The following is a 24,035-nucleotide window of genomic DNA, read 5'->3' as shown; positions in this document are numbered from 1 at the left end:
GCGTGTGTCTGTGTGTGCGCGCGCGCGTGTGTGTTAGCCAGCGGTCTGAGCTAGCTAGCATGCTAACGTCACATCTGTAACGCTGTTGATTGGAGTCTGTTTCTGCGAGCGGGAGGGAAAACAACATGTTCACAGCGACGACATGTCAAGCCTCGAATCCACAGCTTTTAACAACTCACGTGTGTGTGCGCGCGTGCGTGTGTGTGTGTGTGTGCGTGTGTGTGCGCGTGTGCGTGTGTGTGGTCCTGCTCTCTTAACGGGGACCGAGCGGTCATGCATGTCATGTGGGCAAATTATGTTCATTAAATTAATAACGTGACCAAATCACCACTGTTGATTTCGTTGTCAAAGTCCAGCCATGAGTGCAGGGACACACACACACACACACACACACACACACACACACACACTACACACACACACACACACACACACACACACACACGCACGGATATCACATGCATTTAACTAAGCTGGGTGGTGACACTTTTCTTGTTGTTGTTGCACAGGACTGTCCACTTCTAAGGTTAATTTAGAAAAGCAATCTGGAGAAATTAATAGCATTTTCTTAATTACAACAATCAAGCCAGTTGTTTCCATGCATGACCAAAAGGCTCTACAATGTGATTATTGCAAAAGTAATTTTTTTTTTGCTCAACATTCTGCATTTAACTACAAAATTGTACATATTATTATATGACTGTTTATTTTCATTTAGGGTATTTCTTTTATTTTGAAACTGTATTACTCTTCTTGACTGCAGTACTTTATTCTGACAAAGGGTACTTGAAGACGCTCCCTTGGGCTGGAGAGTAATAGTTGAGTAATTGGTTTGTAAAATAACCGTTATTTGCAGCGCTAGTCAACACCAGAAAGTGAACTTGTGCCGAACTGCCTAATAGACTGCACTAGTTTTAGCTACTTTATAAACTGTGAGTACAACTTGTTGTATTTTGGGATGTTTAAAATACCATGAATTCATAATATTGCATGTATAACTACTACAAAACCTTTTTAAGTGTAAAAAAAATCACGTGACATTTACACAACAGACTATCCATACATACTATATCTGGATATCACAACGATGTCCTCTGGTTATAAAAATCTCACAACTCGACTGACTACGATTCAGCGGTGACAAACCAGGCAGCATTATGGAAGCAGTTAAAATCGCGGGTCATGAAAGTTTTTCTCCCACATAGATGCAGTCCCTGCCTGTGGAAGTGGGAAGCAGCAGCTCGGCCCCCGGCGACACATGTGGCCCCGTGGTGAAGGTGTGCTTCCCCAGCGCTCAGACCTCGGTGCTGGACAGCCTGAACCGGCAGAGAGAAGACGGCAGGCTGTGTGACCTCTCCATCCACGTCCAGGGACAAGTGTTCAAAGCCCACCGCTGCGTCCTCGCCGCCTCCTCACCCTACTTCCACGACCAGGTGGGAATGTTATGCTATCAGTAAGAACACATTAAGGTCACATTCACCGGATCATGCCGAAGAATAGGCCTCAAAATCAGATTCAGAGGCAGGAAAACACGAAACGAGAGTTTAATTTTTAGCAGCTGACTCAATTTCAAGACCTTTCGCAGTTTGATTTCAACATAGAAGATAATGAGACACAATAATGGAGAGTAAAGCAGATTTATGTAAACACCTAAACTACTTTGTTCAGCCTGAAAAGTGTGTATGGATATTTAGTGTTGTCTAAAGCTTGACATGTTAGTGCAAAGTATTTGAATCTTATATATGGTGTTATAAAATGCCCAGAGACTGCCCTCTGCTGGCTGCAACACATCTATTGTAATTTACCTTTGCTACTGGCTGTTCCCCTTAATGTTTTTTTAATAGGTTTTTGGTTAGATGCCTGAAATAAGGTCTGTGATTCACATAAGCTCAAGATCTGAAGTTTTAACTGATCTGCTTATTGTTATGACTTGGCAATAAAACTGGTAAAAACCCAGCATGGTGGAATAGATTAATCAGATATTAGTACAAATTAAGAAGTGAGAATGAAGGCCTGCAACATGACAGCTGCCTCGCTCACACACACTCTTTTATTTTTAAATGATTCTGGTCCAAAAACAGTGTTGCTCATCTGCCAAAGAACGGTTTTACCAACACTCAGCAGGGATTTGGACTGGGACCAGTTCATTTTACAAGATGACAAGTGTGTATGACAAATAAGAGGCATGAAGGCAGCCAGGAGAGAGAGGCAGGACACATGTTTTCATACCTGTATGAACTATTGTTGTGATATCTCCACCCACCCACCAGGTCCTGCTGAAGAACATGTCCACGGTCTCCATCCCGGCAGTAATGGACCCGCTGGCGTTCGAGAGCGTGCTGAGCTGTGCCTACACCGGTCAGCTCCGGATGCTACGCGAGGACATCGTCAACTACCTCACGGTGGGCAGCGTCCTGCAGATGTGGCACATCGTGGACAAATGCACCGAGCTGCTGAAGGAGGGCCGGGCTGCAGCGGGAGGAGGGAGCAGTGGTGGAGGAGGAGGCGGAGGAGGAGGTGGTGGTGTGCAGGATGGAGCCAGTGTCGGAGGAGGCGGAGGGTCAGCTAACCTCAGATGCAGCAGCAGCAACGGTGATGGGGTTGCAGGTGGGGGGAGTGGAGCAGGTAGTGGTGGTGGTGCTGGTGCTGGTGGTCAAGCCCTGGTCGCCGGGTCCAACGAGCCCCAGCGTGCCTCCCAGCCTCCCAGCCGCCCGTCGGTCAGTGAGAGCCAGTCTCCCAGCAGCACCAACTACTTCAGCCCCAGGGACGGGGGCAGCTTCGGGGGAAGCGGTGCAGCTGCAGCCGGGGTTTCGGTGGACGGAGGCGGGGCTAGCAACACCCCCAGCTACTGCACCCCGTCAGGAGGAGAGGAAGCCTTCCTCATTGAGGAGGAGGAGGAAGAGGAGGAAGTAGAGGAGGAAGAGGAGGAGGTGTTGTACCACCAAAGGAAGAGAGGAGGAAGAGGAGGAGGCAGTGGGAGGAGGAAGAAAATGAGCTCAGTGTCAGAGCAGGAAGTTGGGGTCAGCGACAGCTTTGGAGTGTCTTCCTATCAGGTGAACAAAATGTAGTATTTCTATGTATTTCCTCGTCATAATTTCTTTTCTTTAATTCAGCTTTGGTGCATAGTAGTCGAGCTGCTTTTTCCTTGATCCTCAAATATGGATATTCTGAAGCTGCATTAACTGCATTTTAACATGTAATATCTCAATCGAAAGGACGGGGAGGACTCGGCGCTGCCGCTGCTGAAGCGTCCTACCTACAGCCAGCCCAGCATCATGCCTCGTAAACAGTGGGTGGTGGTGAAAACGGAACGCATGGAGGACGACGACCTCATCGTGGTGTCCGGGGAGGAGGGAGGAGAGGACGAGGAGGACGAGGACGACAGGGAGATGGAGCTGGCCAGAGAGCGCGAGAGAAGCGACTTCAACATCTCCAACGTGAGGAGCCTTTCAGCCGATCTGGGAGGAAGAGCTGAGAGCGACATGGATTCACAGGTGAGCTTTCACCATATTCTCTTTGCAAAAGATTATATTTGTGGAAAAATGAGGCTGGTGTACACTGGTGCTGTGTTTTTTATACCACCACCAGGGGGCACCAAAGTTGCATAATTTCAAACTGCACACAAAAAGGCTGGTGAAACAGAACTTTCTAAATGTATGCAGCATGTGAGACACCTAGCCTAACATGCAGGTCTATAGAGATGGCTAAAAAAAGTATTTTTAGGTTTGGCATTTTTCAAATTTGCAGCATTCAGTGCTCATCACAGATCTAAACCCCGTCTCTGTCTGTGTCCAGGTGGACTACTGCCAGTCCTCAGAAGACTACCTCAAGTTTGAAGGCAGTTTAATGGACCAGACTCTAGCTCACCTTCATGACAGCGCTGCAGGTCAGAGCCAGAGTGCTAACCGTGCCGTCTCAGCCCTGCTGGGCCAGGTTCAGTCCGCGGCCTCGGCCCGGGCCCAGCTCTTCCCCCTGGACATGCAGGGGAACCAGATCCTCCTCTACAGCCAGGCCTCCGGACTCTCTCTGGACTCCGCCGCGCCCCCTCTGGGGATGGCGGGCGGTATGCTCGGAGGATCCTCCTTCAAAGGCCCCGGCCTGGAGCACGGTGCGGTCCACCTGTCGGTGCAGGGCGGTTTGGGGGGCGACGGCATGGACAGCGGGGGGGTTGGAGGCGGAGGCGGCAGCGGGGGCAGTAACATCGCTGGGGGCTCGGGGAAAGTCTTCATGTGCCACTGTGGGAAGACCTTCACCCACAAGAGCATGAGGGACCGCCACATCAACATGCACCTGGACCTGAGGCCCTTCCACTGCCCCGTCTGCGCCAAGAAGTTCAAGATGAAGCATCACCTCACCGAGCACATGAAGACGCACACGGGCCTCAAGCCGTACGACTGCCTCGGCTGCGGCAAGAAGTTCATGTGGCGCGACAGCTTCATGAGGCACCGCTCGCACTGCGAGAGGCGCGGCGGGATGGGGGAGAGCTTCGAAGGCGGGGGCGGCGGGGGCGGCGAGGGAGGGAGAAGAGGAGGAGGCGGAGGTGAGGATGGGCCAGATTTGATATCCTCCCCTCACCTCCTCCTGTCCGCAGGCGAGGGAGGACACGGCGGTATTCTGGGAGGAGGAGGAAGAGGAGGAGGAGGAGTGTCTGCTTCTTCTCCACATCTTCCTGGCGCCGTTCTGTCGCCGCAGCACACAGGAAGTAGCAGCAGTGACAACAGTGTGAGTAACATGAACAACATGGCCGCCACGGGAGCACTTCTAGGGGTCGTCTCCCAGAGTCCCGGTCAGGGGTCAGGGATGTTTGCTGGTCTCGGCTTGGGTCGGAGTGTGTGTGATGGAGACGTGTGTGAAGTCAACGATAGTAGCGTGACTTAAAGCGGGAGTGTGTTTCATGTTTGAACGGGTCACGCTTGATGGTGAACTTGTGGACTCGTGATAACTTTCTACTGCCAACACTCAGCAGGAAACGTAGTCAAGAGTGAGGAAACACAACCTGAAGAACCTGTAAGTGTTCATCGGGACCTGCAGTCAAACGATCCACAATTCTTTTGGAAACTTACCTCCTCATTAGAAAAAAAAAGGTTGTTATGTCTCAGTGAGTAAGCTATGGTTTTAAATATCCCAGATGTCAGTAGAGTTTATTTTTCAGGCTGGGTTTGTGGAAGAATGCATCGTGTGTTAAGAAGAAACCAAAAATGAAGAGACAGTGCTTCACTAACTGTTACTTTGTGTGGCAACATTATACTATTAGTAGAGTAAAAGAAAATGGCTGTTCTTAATTGAGTGTTGTATTGTAATTGTGTCACTGTCATGATTTCAACAAAACACACAAATCTGCTGGAGAATAACTTACATACACATAATAGATGAAGCTAAAGTTGCAGATTTGTGTGTTTTTTCCCGTTTTCTTTCCCTCACAGCAGCAGTCTTTGTAGAGTAACATGTGTCAGCACTGCCACGTTGTTTTAGATGATACTACGGTGCTGCTTTGCTAGAAGTCCACACTGGATCACAGTGGAGGCACAATCATTTACCCTCACCACAAGGGGGCGCTGATAGAGCCCGGGAACAGGTTTCCCTTGTCTGCTTATTTAGCAACCAGTGAGCTCCAGTCTCATTAAATGTAGTAATAGAAATCGCCATGTCATGGCTTGAGACTGGCTCAACACGCCAGCTACAGCGAGTCAGCCCTTTACAAGGCCAATGCTGAGATAGAGTGGAATGTTTGGGACCAATCTACGTCATGAATATAGACCCTTTTACAGCCGACGTCTTCATAAATACGCCAACCTCAGTGGTGTGTTTTTTTAAACAGCCTTCCAGACAAGTTTAAACACTGAATGACAAACTGTCAGCGGCACCTAAATGTCAACAGAACACAGACAGGACAGGTGTTCCAGTCTAACAAGCGACCGTGTTAACTGGTGACTCTCAGCTGGTTGCTCGTAGTAACGCACGTGGATCAGTATGTGTTTAATATTGATTGAAGGCTTTCATGAGGACACCTACATGTACTGTTTGTGTGTCACTATGAGCACCAGTTAACACGGTCACTTTTTAAACCCAAACACCGCTGGCCTGTACACGAACACAGATGACGTAGTTGGATCATGTAGTGACTTGTATGCTCTCGCATATATATATATATATATATATATATATATATATATATATATATATATATATATATATATATATATATATATATACACAACGCAGTACGTCATCATTGTTTAAAGGGTCTATAAGAAAAGAAGGTGACTCATCAGATGTCACGCCCCTCCCCTCCTCAGCCCCTTACCCACATTTACTTTGCATTTTTCCAAAATGTTGGTTTGACCCAGACCTGTTGGTGAAGTCACACACATCCGTTGTTGTTATTCTCCGGCCCCACACAAACACAAACTCTACCTGTAACTGAGGAGCTCCACACTTCTCACCGTGGCTTTGACAGCAGGAGGCGATTCGGAGCCCGACCCGGTGCTTTCAGGTCTGCTGCTGTTATCTGCTCTCACTTTCATGTCGTTCACAAGAGTTCTCGTGTATTATTACTGTAAATATATAGAAATATATGTCGTTTTTACTCATCAGACCGAAGGGAGAAATACTAACTTGCCGTCAGGTTTGCTTTGGAAGGAGTTGGAAGACAGTTTTCCACCTTTACCCACAGTGCATCTCTTCGATCTAAGTTCCTCTGAATGGTTGACAGAATAGAAGTTACGCAAACATGAGAGGAGAACGTTTTGTTATGAAGAGTGTTTCCTGTTCTTCTTTGTATGGAAGGTTGTTTTTCCCCTGGTTTTCTTCCTGCAATATTTTTAAAAGCACGACAGAGTGATGCAGGTCCTCCCTAAAGTTTCTAAATACTGAAACATGAGAGCGAAGCAGTTTTAACCCCCCTTGTGGTTTTGGTCTCACTCTGTCTGGATTGCTTCGAGTCACCTGTGGGATCTTGGGACTTGAAGTCCATCACTGTGCACTCGCATAAAAACTTAAATAAACTCTTTCTCGTGATGCCTAATTGAAAGGATTTGTTGATGCGACATCAGAGTTTCTCCGTCACAGTTCTCCACCCTGTTCTCCTTTTGGCCCTGCACACTGACACTGTATTTGTTGCCATGCCAACATGTTTGCCAAATAGGTTTCTGTGCCTTCGCCGCACGATTCTGTTTGTAATAATCTAATCTTACAGCAGAACACGTAGCCACATGATGATTTAAAACAAATGTTGCAAGGAGAAAGAGAGAGAGAGAAAAAATACATTAAAGTTGAGGTAACCATAGCAACAGTGACGCAATACATGAATTAGTTTCCTATATGACAGACGCGTTAGATGAGAGGAAACACCTCATTGGGCTGCTTGTAGCTCCTTTAAATTCACAAAATTATGACATAATTATTTCTTATATTTAAATTTGCAGATCTTCCACAAGGGGGAGCTGTTCATGCATTGTCAGGTCAAGAAATACATTTTTTTTTCAACATTGCTGACTTAAATACTTCGTAACGTCATTATTTGTGATCGTGAGTAATATTCCCGCCCCTTGTGGCCAACGATGGTATTGTAATTAAAACCCCGCTGCGATGTGATAACGATGTGTGATTGTGAAGATGTGTAGCTGTGTTATTGTTTCACTTTAACCAAATCATACCTGAGGGTGCCGGTGAGACTCCGGCGCCGGACATTTAGTGGTGGAAGAGATAATATACACGTGACCTCGTAACCATTTGACCTTTCGAGATGTTTTCAGTAACGTAGAGCAAAGAGATACAGGATCTGAATGTTTTACCTTCTGTGAAGGCCGGTCTGGATATTTTTGTATGCAGGTTTGGAGCGCCGACTAAATGAAAGGACTGCTGGCTTTTGTATGTGTTCAGTGATCTGTGACCTCCGGTGTTTCCTCTGCTTAACTTGTGTTTTGGGTTTTTGGGGGGATTGACATTTGTTCCTTTTTGTTGTACTAAACAAATACAACGTAAGAACTGGATGAGCAGAAAGTCTCATTCTTAAAGGGGACATATGCTAACTTTTAGGTTCATTCTTGCATATTTGGGGTTTCTATTAGAGCATATTTCCTTTAAAACACATTATTTTCTGTCTGATTGGCTTGAATCATAAGATTTCTGATCAAGAAAAAAAGGTTTCCATGGAGGCTCAGTCAGAAATATGAGTTTGCTCTACTTAAAACAGAATAATCTCTGCTGTTTACATCCAGTAATTTAAGTGAATTCTAGTGCTGAATGTTAGCTTCTGTGACGCTCAGGCCGCTACGCCGTCATGTAACCCAACGCAGGAAGCTTTAACGTGGAAGACCAGCAGTTTATCACTGATTATGTTTGTTGACTGCAAAAGTTTGCAATCCCTCAAATATTTAATAAAACCTCGACGTGTGGTCACAAAGATACAAAAAGGATTGGACTAAGTGAATGTTAACGGAGCAGTATACAACAAGTAGCTATTAGTAGCTATTAGCTATGAAAAGATACATTGGAGTGAAGTTTACCTGAGCAGAGAATGCAGTCGCTCTCCCTCTGTGTGTGTTGTTATGAGAGCGTCTCCTCGCTTTGTTGACAGTTTGCTGTATACTGTTAGCGCTGTTAGCATCGTTAGCTTTGTTGAGAGGCAAACGAAACGCTCCCAATCTGGTATCCTGCTAAAATCACCACAAAAACAAAATAGACCCCCAAAAACCAAAGAGAGCCGAGGACAGCCGCGTGGTTTCTCTCGCACCACGTGTGATCGGAGTGGGCGACGGACGCGCTTGACATTCCTTTTCCAAGAGAAAGTAAAGACGGAAGGATTCGTACGGAGAGAGAGAGAGCTCAGAGCTGCTGCTGAAATGTATTTTTATGATTTTTGTACATTCCACAAACCGTGTTACACGACTTCGTACATGTCCTCTGATTGACCAGTTGATTGTTGAACAGAATATTTTTATGTAAATCCTCAATGGTACTAATAATGTAATAAACTGCAGTACATCAATATTCACCTCTGCCCTGTATCAAAAATAATGGATTAATAAATTATTTGGTGCGAATTGTGGACGTTGTCTTTAATCTCCGTTCCTGGTTCAGAAGCTACGTAGCTTTATGTCGGATTGGCAGAACGATACACGGCCACGTTTTTACCTTTTTCACCTGTAGCTTGGATTTTGTTACAATTTGTCCAAAAAGATTGGCTAAGCCCCGCCTCCTTCCTTTGAACTGTATCACACAGATGATGTAAAAGGTCATTTTTCAGGTCAAGTCTCACCTGGCGAGCTAACTGAGCTACGTTCCATCACTAATGGAAAGGTGGTGGGAAGTTTTTAGAATGATGTATTTTCAGATCATTTTCAGATGAGACGAGAAGGCTTAATGGGCAAACAGGAAGCAGGTCAGTGAAACACCTGAAACATCCGGCGATGACGAGGTCAACAGTTCAAGCCTTCTTCAGTGTTTTAACTTCCAACTGTGTTTTAAAGGGTAACTTCCAAAAGGAGAAAGCATGGATGCTCTCAGACAGAGTCCAGACTGAGGAGGTGATCATAGATCCCATGTTGGATCCCACCGGGGCTTTTCTTCTGATTCTGAGCTTCCAAAGTAAAACACGGAAATATTACAAACAGGTATTTATTGGCACAAAAGTGTCTTTACACTGTATAGTACATGTACACAATCAGATTTATGGAACCTAATAAACTGATCGAGAATAAAGAGCCTCCAGGCTCGCTCCTGTGACGTAACGATGGTCGTCTGAAGCCAGGAAGGCGCAGACATCAGCGACCTCTGGTGGAGGACAAGGAGAAGGACGGGAGAGGAATTATTTATACCTTTTTAAAGAACATCTTCCACAGAAACAAACATGTTTTTAGCTGCAGCAGCAGAGTTTGGAGCTTAGAAAAGTACACATCCTCTCCATTATGCATAATAATAATAATAATAATAATAATAATAATAATAATAATAATAATAATAATAATAATAATAATAGTAATAATAATAATAATAGTAGTAATAGTAATAGTAATAGTAGTAGAGGCGCCAAGGACTTCATCTGAAAGCCAACCAACATGAGACGGTCTGATATGTAAAGGCACATTCCAACCACTGACCCCCCAGTGGAGGATTCCCCTTTGAACGCCATTGCGCATGCGTAATTGCCCAAACTGCGGAGCGTCCGCTTCTCGTGGCTCCGAGCCGGGATTGAACGATTTTTGGCGGAGCTTCCCGAGCACCGCCGATCTCGAACGGTCCACGGAGCCGACACTAACCGAAAGCTAGTCCCGATCCTGCCCCATTGAAGTCTGTTGTTGTCGGCGTGGGGGTGATGGAGTGGACGAGATTAATGAAATAAAGATTTTTTTTCATCTTCCAGGAACCATCACTCCCGGCCCCTCCCCAGTCCGGAGGGTTTTCGCGTTCGAGGCTTGATAAAGGTAATTACCATCACCACTTATACTTATATATATTTTTAAATATCTCGTTGAAACAGGGAGCTAGTGGGTTAAATCCTGCAGTTTTCCCTGTTTGCTGTTTTTGACTGTTGTACGGCGCTAATGGCTGGTTTAGGGCGTGTAACCAACAGCAACGCAGCGGTTACACACGGATAAACCATGAACGCGTGGGGATAAACGAGCGTTATGTGTTAAGGTGTGTTTGTGGGCTGAGTGGCCTCCTTCCCTCCCGCGTCCCTCCTGTAAAAGCACGTTTAATGTAACTCCTGATGCGGACAAGAACCGGCTCACAAAGTGGTTTTAAACGCACGATGTGGTTTTATGGCGCACCATCGTGTCCTGTCTGCGGGAGAAACCCGCCTCACACGCGGGGGGACATCCTGCTCCATCCCATTGAGAAGGGATACACAATGTACTTCCCTGACGAATAGTCAACCAATCATCTTCGAGGGATGCTGAGGTGCCATTTGTTTTGTAACAACTCCGGTCCATCTAGATGTCTGCTGGTGTTTGTCATGCATGCTTTATTGCTTCCATGTTCTGCTCTCTGGCTGGACAGTGTGTGGCCGTGGTGGTGAATCCCGATGCGTTCATTCATTTTCTCCCCACCATCTTCCATCCGGACATCCCCGTAGCGGGACAGCCCCCATTCATGCTGGTCGTGACACACCCTTGGCTGCACCAGCTGCTGCTCCTGCTTTACAGGCTGCACACAGGGGGGGGGGGGGGGGGGGGGGGAGAGGAAAGTGCAGTGGACAAGCAGGGATAAATGTGTTCATGCTTGGATAAAAAGACTCCAGAGGTCTTCTGCTGAAGCATTTCTTGTAACTTCAGGTGATTAAGGCTCTCAAACTAATGGAAAATGATAATTAAATTAGCAGCAATGGTAGAGTGAGTTCAAGGAGAAACTGTGGGTGACATTTTTAATATTAGGACAATACCAGCCCGGTAAATCAGCAGACCAGCCTGTCAGGCTGACTAATAGATCAGCAGTCCGTTTGAAGAATAACCAAAAAGCAGACAACAAGGGGAAGACAGAAGTGTTTTTAAAGATGTGAGGAATAAAGAGACAGGAGAGCAGAGACGGCAGCAGAAAGATGAGAGACTGTAAGAAGAGGAGGATGGAGCCGTGATGCTAGCGCCCTCCTGGCTTGTGTGGGAGAGGGCAGAAGAGGGGGGAAGAGGCTCTTCAGTCTGATGAGATCAGCCCCCACGCCTCTCACCGCCGCTGCTGGATGTGTCACACGCCGCCCAGCGAGCGCCGTGCCCACCGGTCGAAGCTTAGTGGTCATAACAGCAGACAGGAGAGCAGTGACCCCCGTTTAGACTCAGACTTTTAAAATGGCCAAAGGCTACATCCTTATCCCGAGCTACTGAGCCGATGCCTTTACCCCGGACACCCGGTGGTGAGACGGCAGAGCTTTGCTGTCTGGCTTGTAAGGGTCATGATGAGATTTGTCTTTCAGTTACACAGACAACAAAAGGGCCACCATCTCCCAACACAACTTTACAGCCGTTTAGCTTCTTTTTGGTGTTGTTCTGTGTCTCTTTGTAGTCGGTATGAACTTCTCCGTGGTTTCCTGTCTCTTTGTAGCCACCGTGTATCTCTTTGTAACCTCTTAATGTCTCTTTGTAGCCACTTTGTGTCTCTTTACCTTTCTGTCTCTATGTCTCTTTGTTACCTTTATGTCTCTTAGCCTTTCTGTCTCTATGTCTCTTTGTTACCTTTCTGTTTCTATGTCTCTTTGTAGCCACTTTGTATCTCTTAGCCTTTCTGTCTCTATGTCTCTTTGTAGCCACTTTGTGTCTCTTTACCTTTCTGTCTCTATGTCTCTTTGTTACCTTTATGTCTCTTAGCCTTTCTGTCTCTATGTCTCTTTGTTACCTTTCTGTTTCTATGTCTCTTTGTAGCCACTTTGTATCTCTTAGCCTTTCTGTCTCTATGTCTCTTTGTTACCTTTCTGTTTCTATGTCTCTTTGTAGCCACTTTGTATCTCTTAGCCTTTCTGTCTCTATGTCTCTTTGTAGCCACTTTGTGTCTCTTTACCTTTCTGTTTCTATGTCTCTTTGTAGCCACTTTGTATCTCTTAGCCTTTCTGTCTCTATGTCTCTTTGTAGCCACTTTGTGTCTCTTTACCTTTCTGTCTCTATGTCTCTTTGTTACCTTTATGTCTCTTAGCCTTTCTGTCTCTATGTCTCTTTGTTACCTTTCTGTCTCTATGTCTCTTTGTAGCCACTTTGTATCTCTTAGCCTTTCTGTCTCTATGTCTCTTTGTAGCCACTTTGTATCTCTTAGCCTTTCTGTCTCTATGTCTCTTTGTAGCCACTTTGTATCTCTTAGCCTTTCTGTCTCTATGTCTCTTTGTAGCCACTTTGTGTCTCTTAGCCTTTCTGTCTCTATGTCTCTTTGTAGCCACTTAGATTCTCTTTGTAGCCACCAAGTGTCTCTTAGTATCCTCTTAATGTCTCTTTGTAGCCTTTGTTTCTTTATGTGTGTCTTCGTAGCCACTTAGTGTCCCTTTTAGCTACTTTGTGTCTCTTTGTAGCCTTTCTGTCTCTATGTGTCTCTTTGTAGCCTCTTGGTGTCTCTTTGCAGCCACTTTGTTTCTCTGTGGCCACTTTGTGTCTCTGTATAGCCTCTTAGTGTATTTTTGTTGTCAACTTTGTGCCTCTTTGTTGTCATTTTGAGTCTCTATGACGTGGTTTTGTGTTTTTTTATAGTTTCTTTGTGTCTCCTTTTCAGTTATTTTGTGTCTGACACGTTCTGTCTCTTTGTGGTTGCTTTGCCTCTTTGCTTGTATCTCATTTTAGCTGTTTTATGTCTCTGTGTGGTCATCTTGAGTCTGTTCCTGGTTGGTAGGCATCTCTTTGAGTTGACATGTGTGTGTCTTCTCAATGACCTGCGGTGTGACCTTTATATAACCAGCAGCAACATCTAATGTAAACATCACACATCAGTGAATCAAACCCGTGATTAGCATCTTGGAAAAGAACGCTCACAAAAGCAGTAATCTAATGGATCTGTAGGAGACGAGTCCAACCAGATTACTATGATTACTGTGTTCTGCTTCCACACTGAAAGCCTCTTGTGCAGTTTTTTCCGGCCCACTTTAATGCTAGGGCATCACTTTGCATCTGTTGATGTGAGAGTAGATGGCTTTCCTCCTCTCTGTTTCCCCCCCTTGGAATAGCATGTAATCCTTCAACTGAAGCAGCCGGCACAAATTCAGTGGCTTTTTATTGTTCAGTCTGAGGATGCAGTGATTCACTCTGTTCCGTGATGCTGCAGTGAACTCAAACAGGAAGATAACCTCATACTTCACAAGCATGCCAAACTCTGCAACCTGCTTTACATTTTAACGTTTTGCAGGATGAAACCTGTAAAGCAATAAGCACAAATTAAGCTGGAGGTAAAGGCTCATTTTAGTGAAAAGACATAATCAACAGGCCGTAGTGGAAGAAGTATTGACATCTTTAACATAAGTATTAGTAGCAATACCCCAGTGTATGTAGAAATAGTGAAAAAATGAAAGTCCTACATTCAGAATCTAACATAAAGGCCTGTAGGATCTGGTGGGATCTAGTGGTGAGGTTGCATGTCACATGTTAGAGTCCAACACTCGAGTTAATATTATATTAGAGTTTCAGCCTTAAAGTTCACTTCAAGTAACACAAATAAAAGTGATAATTATGTAGAATAATATATTACTGAAAAACAATTATTGATGCATTAATGTGTCCATGACTTTAATGTTGCAGCTGGTAAAGGCGGAGCTCATTTCAGGGCTTGGAAAGGATCAGAGTATAAACTGGTGTTAATATTCAAAGCATTTCTGCTTCCAGCTATATTTGCAATTTGGAAGAACATTATGAAAAACACTTTTTAAGACCCTCATGCATTTTTATTACCAAATAAAGTGACATAAACATCATAAAATCATACACTGGAACTTTCTCTGTCACATTTATGAAACAAATTTAAAGTGAACTTTTTCCTCAAACTGCTCATTTTGTAACAATGTGGAAGAAAATCGGTCCGCTGTTTAGATGTGGCGCCCCCTACTGGGGAGACCACTCATCTTCTCTGCCTTTGTACTTTAGAACAGCCATTTAGAGGTGCTACATCCGAAACTACTAACATGCACTCACATGCACTCACATGCACTCACATGCACTCGGTGTTGCTGCTATATTAATGCTCTGAATGTTCTTTTCCAGAACTTTTTTAAAGAACAGTTTTTTTTCTAGCTGTCTATTTCCATCTCTCCCATGATCCATCCATCTAATTACCCCACCTTAATTACTCTGTGCTACTACTGCTTAGTCTAATCCGCTGCAGTAGTCGTGAAAGGTCAGCGTCGCCTCATGCCAGCTGGCTGCCGTCCATCTCGGCGTCCCGTTGGGATGACCACGTACTCTGGCATGCATATCTCTCTCTCCTACTCTCTGGCCCTCTCTTCCTCCACCGTGTCGTGATTGGAAAGGCCGATTGATTCGCCTGCAGCTCCTCAGCTCTCCACGCGGCGCCGTGTCCTCGGCTCCTCTCTGCTCTTTATCTCCAAAACTTGGCCTAATAGTATATTTTACTGTGTAGCAGCACTGTAGGTTTCCTTGCCAAGGAGCGTTGGCAGTGCTCTCCATAGGTATCTGAAGAGCTCATTTGTGCGAGGCTGTTTAGTGTAGCAGGGTGGTGCAGAGCGAGGACACAGATTGAAACCGCCTCTTTGCAGTTTGCATTTTAAATGCTCAAATTAGCGACACGTCTTTAAGTAGGTTAGCCTTAGTAAAAATGATGCTGATTATGGCAGATATGTGATATTATTAGACGTGATGTTGTTCTAAAGAGATTTCCGTGTCTGTTGTGTTTCTTTTTTCCAGAGAGCAACTATTCAAGATGAAAGTAATCAGCGCTGCAGTGCTTAGCGCCCTGTTCTGCACGGGTGAGCACAAACCTAATCAGTCACCTGGGAGGAGGTTCAGATAAAGGAAACGGCTGAAAAACACTTCCTGCGAAGCAGAATCTGTTTCAACTGAATGATTAGCGCAGATCCTGTGAAAAACCACACTAAAGGAAGCTGTTTCGATTATTTTGTGATCTATTAAATTTCCACTTATTTGAAGTCAGATAGTGTTTACATATGATGTATTTTTAGCTGCTATTAAGTGAGGCATTTACTTTACGATCACTTTCAAGTGGTTATTCAATAAGAATGAAGTATCTGAATTATTTAGAGATCTTTGTGCGAATCAGCAACAAAAAAAACAACAAAAAGATGTATTTTAACTCCTGTCTATCTTTTCCTTCACAGTTGTGTCGGCATCATTGAACGGTAAAAATCACATGTTTTTTTGGATTTGCATAACGAGGAATGATGTTTAAGAATGAACAAGATGATATGCAAAAGAAATAGCAGTCTGTCTGTCATATCTAACAACACATCTTGATTGTTTTGACCATGCGAAGAGGAAACCAGGACAGCGTTCTTTGGGGAGGACATTTACATGGAGGTCCCGCCCGGTAACCTCGGTGAAGTTGTGTTCATTCCGAGGAGCGACCGCCTCTCCGAGGTGGTTCTGCTGCGGGAAGGCCTGCTGGTGAATTCACGGGCTCGTCTCAACTCTCTGGGCTACCTGGTGCTGGACGACGTGCAGGAGGAGGACGAGGGGGTCTACGTCATCAAGAACACCGACCACCCCAACATGGCCAAGCACCTCCTCCTCATCGTCAGGGGTAAGCTGTGGATGGATGGATGGAAGGATGGAAGGATGGATGGATGGATGGATGGATGGATGGATGGATGGAAGGATGGATGGATGGATGGAAGGATGGATGATTGATGGAAGGATGGAAGGATGGAAGGATAGATGGATGGATGGATGGATGGAAGGATGGATGGAAGGATGGATGGATGGAAGGATGGATGGAAGGATGGATGGATGGAAGGATGGATGGATGGATGGATGGATGGATGGAAGGATGGATGGATGGAAGGATGGATGGATGGATGGATGGATGATTGATGGAAGGATGGAAGGATGGAAGGATAGATGGATGGATGGATGGATGGAAGGATGGATGGAAGGATGGATGGATGGAAGGATGGATGGAAGGATGGATGGATGGAAGGATGGATGGAAGGATGGATGGATGGAAGGATGGATGGATGGATGGATGGATGGATGGAAGGATGGATGGATGGAAGGATGGATGGATGGATGGATGGAAGGATGGATGGATGGATGGATGGAAGGATGGAAGGATGGATGGATGGATGGATGGATGGAAGGATGGATGGATGGATGGAAGGATGGATGATTGATGGAAGGATGGAAGGATGGATGATGGATGGATGGAAGGATGGAAGGATGGATGATTGATGGAAGGATGGAAGGATAGATGGATGGATGGAAGGATGGATGATGGATGGATGGATGGATGGATTGAAGGATTGATGGATGGATGGAAGGATGGATGATGGATGGATGGATGGATGGATGGATGGATGGATGGATGGAGGAATGATGGATGGATGATGGATGGATGGATATATGGATGGATGGAAGGATTGATGGATGGATGGATGGATGGAAGGATGGAAGGATGGAAGGATGGATGGATGGAAGGATGGAAGGATGGAAGGATGGATGGATGGATGGAAGGATGGAAGGATGGGTGGATGGATGGCTGGATGGATGGATGGATGGATGGAAGGAAGGATGGATGGATGGAGGGATGGATGGATAGATAGATTAGGAATACAGAACTGTAGAAGGAGTTATGTTTTTTACATGATGTACTAGAGTAACAGTAGCTCTAATCTTAGCTATCACAGTCACATGCTAATCACAAAGCTATCAACAACATGACGGCTACTGAACGAAGCTCACCACTGAATCCTGAGCAAACCAACATCAGCTGCATCACACTGACATATTGTTTGTTGTAACATGTATTAAGTATATTTCCTCTTGTTGGTCAGACTGTTCTTTGGAGCAAGACGTGAAGTACGGAGAGACTTACTTCATCCATCTCAACCACGTGAAGGGACCCATCACCCTGGAGTTCAGGTAACAGAGACTCCTCTGGATGAAGCACACACTCATGTTCCTTACACATCGGTTCCAAAGGTTTACGTTTCCTCTCTTCCACTCGAAGGCCCAGTCTGGGTCAGGCCAATCAGACGGAGAGCCATCACACAACCGAGCGCCCCCCCGTGGTGCTGTACAACCAGACGGCGGTGCTGGCAGAGGAGTACGCGGGGCGTCTCAGCGTGTCGGAGAAATGGGTGACGCTGCACTCCGTCAGGATGACGGACGAGGGGAGCTTCACGGTGCTGGACTACGAGGGCAAAGTGAGGAGGAGGAACTGTCTGAATGTCAGAGGTGAAGAGAGATCAGTGCTTTGATGCATCCTCTTAGCTGTGATTGACCCATCTATCAATCAAATGTAGGCGTTATCCTGTACGCCCTGGTGCAGAGTGTGATGGATTGAAACTTAAACTGCTGAGGAATGGTCTTTGTTATCAGCCTACTAAGTGTTTACCTTTTGTTATTGTCATGGCAACGATGGCAGGCATTTTGTGTATCGCCCACGCGCTTTCTGAACGATCTCATCCTTGAGTGTATTCCACTTAACAGATCCTAATGTCTTAATCTCAGAGAAGGTCGCAAGTCTTTATTTAATGTATTCAAAATGAGGTTAAACATGCCTGCAGGGATTCTTGGCTGCAGCAGTGAAGAATAGGCTGTAGATAAAAATGGGGAGATATAATTATCAGCCAGCTGCAGAGGCAGGAAGCAAAGAAGTACTAATACTTTCCCAGCGGCGTGTCGCTCCGACAAGCTTGGATCAGGAGACCCTGGAAACATCACTTCAGCATCTGTTCCTATTCCTCTCTGCAGAGCACCAGAACTTCATCGAACTCTCCAACGGGCAGAACCTAAAGATGAAACTCTACCTGCACCATTCCAATGTCAACGTGGTCTACAGGCCCAAGTCAGACAATCAGGACCGAGTCATCGTGGACCGCGGGGCCGTGGTGCCGCTGCTGGACCCTCAGCTGGAGGGCAGGCTGACTGTGAAGGGGTCGGAGCTCGTCCTGAAGAAGGTCCACGTGGCGGACATGGGGGTCTTCAAAGTGACAGACCTAGCTGGGTTTCCTGTGGCTCGTGTTTACCTCCAGGTGGAGGGTGAGAGAAAGTCCAGCCTTTAACCAGATAATCTTAATGCAGGTTGATTAAAGCCAGGTTTTGGTCTCAAGAAGAACCTATAACTTCTCTTCGTTTGGTGTCTTTCTGCCTCTCAGTCCAAACGTCTCCGCTGGCTGTGGCCGTCCTCTCCCTGCTGGGCGTCATCGCCTTCATGCTGCTGCTGTGTCTGCTGTCCTGCGTCTACCGGATGCACAAGAGGAACGCGAAGAACAAGAAGCTGATGCTCGTCGCTCAGCAGGCCGGCAAGGGAGACGGCGAGGCTTTCAGACAGGTAACGTCGGCCCAGTGCCTTCCCGTCCTTCTGCATGTCTCCGGCATGGAGGAATGTTGTGGGTTCGTACCGGCTGACCTCCACCTGAAGGTCCCTCCTCGGGAGGAGCTGGCCTCCCTCCTCCCAGCGGAGTTGACTCCGTGGAAGTGGAAGCTTTGAGCGACAGGAAGTGGATTTCCACACATTTTCTAATACAAGCTCAAGTTCCAAGAACACGGTTTTGGCAGCAGATATTTCCTGCCTGATTGTTTCTGGTATATAAAGCACCAAGTGTTTAGCATCGCTCATGATTCACTGTTATGTTGAGGCATTCATCAGTTTTTTTTAGAGTGGGTGTTTTATTCCTTAATGGCTGATTTACTGCAGAAAAGTCTTTTCTCCTTCTCCGAATGTTGACGTTTTAATAAAACTCTCCCATTAAGAATGAATTATGAGTTCCCTAAAAGGTTGTTCGGACCATAACGATAAAAATAAACCAAACTAAAAACCACTGATTGTTTTCTAATTTGTAATTTAAAGGACGATTGAGAGGAGTTTAACCCGTCGGTCACCACAGCCCTCGTCCCAGCCTTCCCCGCTGGGAATCTGTTAATCAAATGAATTTATGGACCGATTAAAAGCCAATTACAAGCAGACGACTCGTCTATAGAAAACACCTAAATGTCAGGCTCACAAATGGATTGCTTCACTGAGAGATAGTCGTCTAATACAAGCACCAAGTGGAATAAGAAATGTGTCCAGCTCTCTTGCATTAATAAAATCACGGACTTCCTCAATAAATCCATCTTATCTTGTCGCCAAAGATCCTTTTGATGTCATTAAAAATAGCTGTGACTGATTTTATTTTAATTCATTGTACAAACTAAATGATCTTTTTATATTGTTTCTTACAAAAACAGATTTGTTTTCCCAAATGAATGATTGACTTATTATTGGATCCTTTCAAATATAGCTGAGAGATAAAAACCCTCTCTCTCACGGTAAACTATCGTTAAAACTGATTTAATTTACGACCCAATTAAAAGTCCAACACAAACAGATGAGTCATTGTAAACAAGCCAGAGACTGATTGCACCGCAGAGATTCAACCATACAAAGTGTTTGCAGACATTAAGAGTTCATAGATGGTTTAAAAATGATAAATCTTTTACAAACACATAAAAACCTGCATAGACCAATAAATGCTGCAAATGTCAATATTTTGATTTTGGAAGAATCAGTATTTTATAGAATAAAGCAGAAATGTAAATTTTACTTGCACACATACTTATAAATAGACAAACCAGAGAACGTGATGGTTTTGCAGCGGCCTACATGGCTGTGTTTGTCTGTCTTTATGATATTCCATACGTTGTGATGTTTTTCTGATGTGCATCTTGGTTGGTTGATTGATGCTCACAGCTGGATGTCTGTGATTGGTGGCCCAGCTAACGCTGTTGCCTGTGCGTTGCGTTTCTCCCTCTCACTTCAAGGAGCCTCAAACGGAGCCTCTTCTCGGTGAGAGAATTGTGTTCTGGCGTCTCTCTTTTTTCTTCCCCGCTCTTCCTTTTGATGTCGACAGAAATGTGCTTTCCTTCTTTTCTTTTTTTTTTTTGCCAAACAAGTTCCTTGATCAACTTGCTGTGTGACGGGATTATTGGTGACAGTTTCAGAAACGTGTGTTCAGTACTTTGTAAATCAAAGGGCTTTTGAACTGACACAAATCCGTTAAAGGAATTGAACACCGGCGCACTAAATAAATCCTGGCCACTGAGGAGAAACTGCTATTAATCCTAAGTAACAGGCAGGCATTGATCGAAGACCTAATTTGATGAAAAATCAATGAATTACCTTAATTGGATCTGGCACCACAGCTTGGGACAAGCTGTGTCTGTGATCCTCAGACTTCATATTCATAGTCGGATGACTATCCCGTTGTATATCATATATGTATTTGTATATAAGTGTGTATTTCAGTCTGTGGTGATTCAGTTAGCTGCGTGCACACACACACACACACACACACACACACACACACACACACACACACATATTTCTGACTGTGCTGTTGTGTTATTGTGTGTTTTACAGGGTAAATAAGTGTGAAGTAGTGATTCATCTGTATGAGTCGGCTTTGTTCAACATGAACTTCTTTAATCAAGTCCTCGCCCAGAAAGTGTGTTCCTGTGGTGTTTGTGTGTCTGTCTGTGTGTTATAGTCGATGTTATGTGTTCATAGTTCAAAGCAGTAGATGAACATGTGACATGACATGAGATGATTAAATTCCCCCGTGGCGTGCTGTTTTTACATTAATCCCAAATATCAGTGTTAATGTGGCAGACATTAATTGGGTTCACATCATTAGTTTTGTAATTATTTGATCATAAATCGTTTTTTTATTAGTTGTTCTCATCAATACAATTACTAGTAATGTTACTGGTTACATTAAAATCATTTATTTTTTATTTTTTTTATTTTATCAACACTAAAAATGAAATGCTTTGAAATAATTCTAAATCATTCAGCGGGTATTTAACTGGAGTAACGTCACTATAAAAATACATAAACTATAAAATAAGTGTAACATCAGCATGCTCCCCGTACACATCTCTTCCTGTGTATACTCACCGTGTGTGTACATGTATTAGTTGGGTGCTCCTCTCTATGCTTACATCAGGGTGGAGGTTGAGATGACAGCGGTTGCCCTTCATGTTATGGATTTCCTCTCAGATCTGAGAACACAGAGAACACGTATGAGAGGACCAAACCCAAGAGACCGACATGGAACGCAAATCAATCAATCGATCAAAAGCTTTCCCTGACTCTCTCTCTCTCTCTTCCTCCATGTCTCTCTAGAATAAGATAATGCACTCTAGTGCTTCCTGCAAACTCACTACTTGTTTTTAATGCTCATTTTGCCTCCTTAACGTCCTAAATTCTACACACTGGCCCTTTAAACGCCATGCTTCCTGGTTTCCTTTCCTTCAACATATCCATCCTCTCTTCGTGTCCTCTTCCATACGATCCAATGGAGCCGACGTCCTCTTTGGCTCTGCTTCCTCTCAACCTCCGGTCCCTCTGTGAAGACGAGTCATTCAGTGTCTCTCAGTCACGTCACACAAGCTTCCTCTTCTATATCTCCTATGATGTGTGTGTGTCTACGAGCTGTGTGTGCAGTTACATGTGCCGTGTTTGTGTTTGTGTCGCTGTATTTCTGATGACGAGTCGTTAAAGCTCATCATGTTGTTTTTGCCCCGTTTTGACATTTCTCCTGTGTCTGTGTGTCTGCAGGTGGTTCATGACGCTTACATCAGGTTCACTGAGGATTCTCAGATGCAGTCTGTGAGCGAGAAGCCCACGGAGAGCACAGAGGTCACCATCAAGGTCAGTGGAGGAACCAAGACGCTGTGTTTTTTTGTTTTTTTTTCATCAGAGCGGCAAAGAGAGGCGACCATAAATCAAATTACACTAACTGTTCTACTATGTATGTGGTACAACAACAACAACAACACCGCTTTAATACGAGAGCCTATTAATCATCCTTGTGTTTGAGATTGCTTGGCAGAAACTACCTGCTTATAAAGTCACATCAATGCCAAGTGTAATTAAAAGGCAATCAGCCTTGGACTCTCCGTGCAGTCGTGGGACGGATGAGATTAAAGTTTATAGGAGCTGAAAGAGGAAGGAAAGTAAAGGGGTCAAGGTTCAGGGAGCTGTTTGAGCTGTTTGATGTTCACACCGACCTGGAAGATCAGAATCGCTGAGTCACACCTTTTTTTACATGAAGTCAGCTGTATCCTTCCATCCTTTTACAGTCTGTATCTTTAGTACAATATACCTGAAATATTTTAAAATATCTATTCAAATATTTGCAATTGAATAGAATAAGATAAGCAATATAAAATAACTAAATATATGAAAGTAGCACTAATTAAATTAACTAAAATATATCAAATATTTACACGGAAGATACCTTCACACACACAAAGATATGTAAAATATATGTAATATTGATGTAATATGCATGCTAAAATGCAAAAACAGACGACATTAGGGATGAGGGTGGAGAGATGGTGCAGGAGGCGAGCGCAGCAGAATAGTTCCATGAAATATTCACCGATCCGGAGCAACGTGTCTCCTCGTGAGCCGGAGAATCAGCTGTGTTGCTTACATGGGAGGGGAAGGTAAATCTATAAATATGGGCCTAGAAACATGCTCATGAAATATTCACCTTGCTTTTTCCATGACCTCAATTTTTACCACCGTCATTTCCTTCCTTCCATCCTCCTCCATGTCTCCCACTCTGTTGGGGTCTCCTCTCCTCCGCTCTCTCTTTTTTTTTTTTTACTTCCGCCTCCTCCCACCTCCTTTCTGCACTTCCTGTCCTTGCCTTGGTAATCTCATATTCCCTGTGCCTTTCACCCCTTCTGCTGTCCTCTCCCCTTTCCTCGCTCCTCTCCTGTGGCTCCTCCCCCTTCCTCTGCAGGGCCTCGAGGTGTCCAAACCCGGCCGCTACCATACTCTCTCTTCAGAAAACTTCCTGGAGATGAGCGACTCCGGGGTGGAGTTCTCTGGCCTCCCGCTGGACAGCGACACCGATGCTGCGATGACCTACGCCTCCCACAAGCCCCTCCTGAACGCCGTCTCCCCGACAGCCATGACCCAAGAGGCTCAGTCCGACAGCCTGGAGGCCACCGCCGCCCCCCACGGCGACCTCAGCGCCAGCCGGACCCCGGACTCCGCCACGAGCGCCAGCCCCGCCTCCAATCCTCGCTCCCTCGCGGCCGCCACGCCCGATGGCAGCCTGCACGGTGCCGCGTCGCCGGGGGCGACCTCCGTGACCGACGCGGGGTCAGAGGGCGGCGTGGAGAGCGAAGAAGCCGGGCAGAAGGAGGAATCAGCTCCGAGCACCTGAGAGGACTTCTTTAGAACTCGTGGTCCTCACACAGTAATGACACCCACAATAATCTGGATCCGTCCACCACCGAGTCCTCCATCACTGCATTTACACAACATCGTCACCAAAACACTCATGCTTGGATTTAGATGTCACTTTGGCCTAAAAGAAAAACAACTAAAAGGCCGACGCACAAAATGCACTCTACAAAATGTAATGCACTGAAAACTAAGAA

General features: G+C 45.3%; 2 protein-coding genes across 2 annotated transcripts; both read left to right on the top strand.

Annotated features, from left to right (window-relative positions):
• Window positions 1–1,205: 1,205 nt before the first annotated feature.
• Window positions 1,206–6,118, top strand: zbtb22b (zinc finger and BTB domain containing 22b; the record flags this gene model as incomplete). Its single annotated transcript, XM_084031636.1, has 4 exons — window positions 1,206–1,433; window positions 2,271–3,053; window positions 3,216–3,494; window positions 3,796–6,118. 4 exons carry the CDS (start codon window positions 1,206–1,208, stop codon window positions 4,876–4,878), a joined length of 2,373 nt encoding a protein of 790 aa, XP_083887762.1. The 3' UTR covers window positions 4,879–6,118.
• Window positions 6,119–10,289: 4,171 nt separating this feature from the next.
• Window positions 10,290–24,035, top strand: LOC311027581 (uncharacterized protein). Its single transcript, XM_084031651.1, has 10 exons — window positions 10,290–10,424; window positions 15,321–15,382; window positions 15,752–15,772; window positions 15,907–16,173; window positions 17,423–17,510; window positions 17,599–17,825; window positions 18,345–18,632; window positions 18,749–18,924; window positions 22,195–22,287; window positions 23,390–24,035. Exons 2-10 carry the CDS (start codon window positions 15,337–15,339, stop codon window positions 23,816–23,818), a joined length of 1,635 nt encoding a protein of 544 aa, XP_083887777.1. The 5' UTR covers window positions 10,290–10,424; window positions 15,321–15,336; the 3' UTR covers window positions 23,819–24,035.

This window comes from Eutrigla gurnardus, assembly GCF_963514095.1.
Source record: "Eutrigla gurnardus genome assembly, chromosome: 17".
NCBI lineage: Eukaryota > Metazoa > Chordata > Actinopteri > Perciformes > Triglidae > Eutrigla > Eutrigla gurnardus.
The sequence above is the reverse complement of the archived record's forward strand: the minus strand, read 5'-3'. Positions and strand labels throughout refer to the sequence as shown.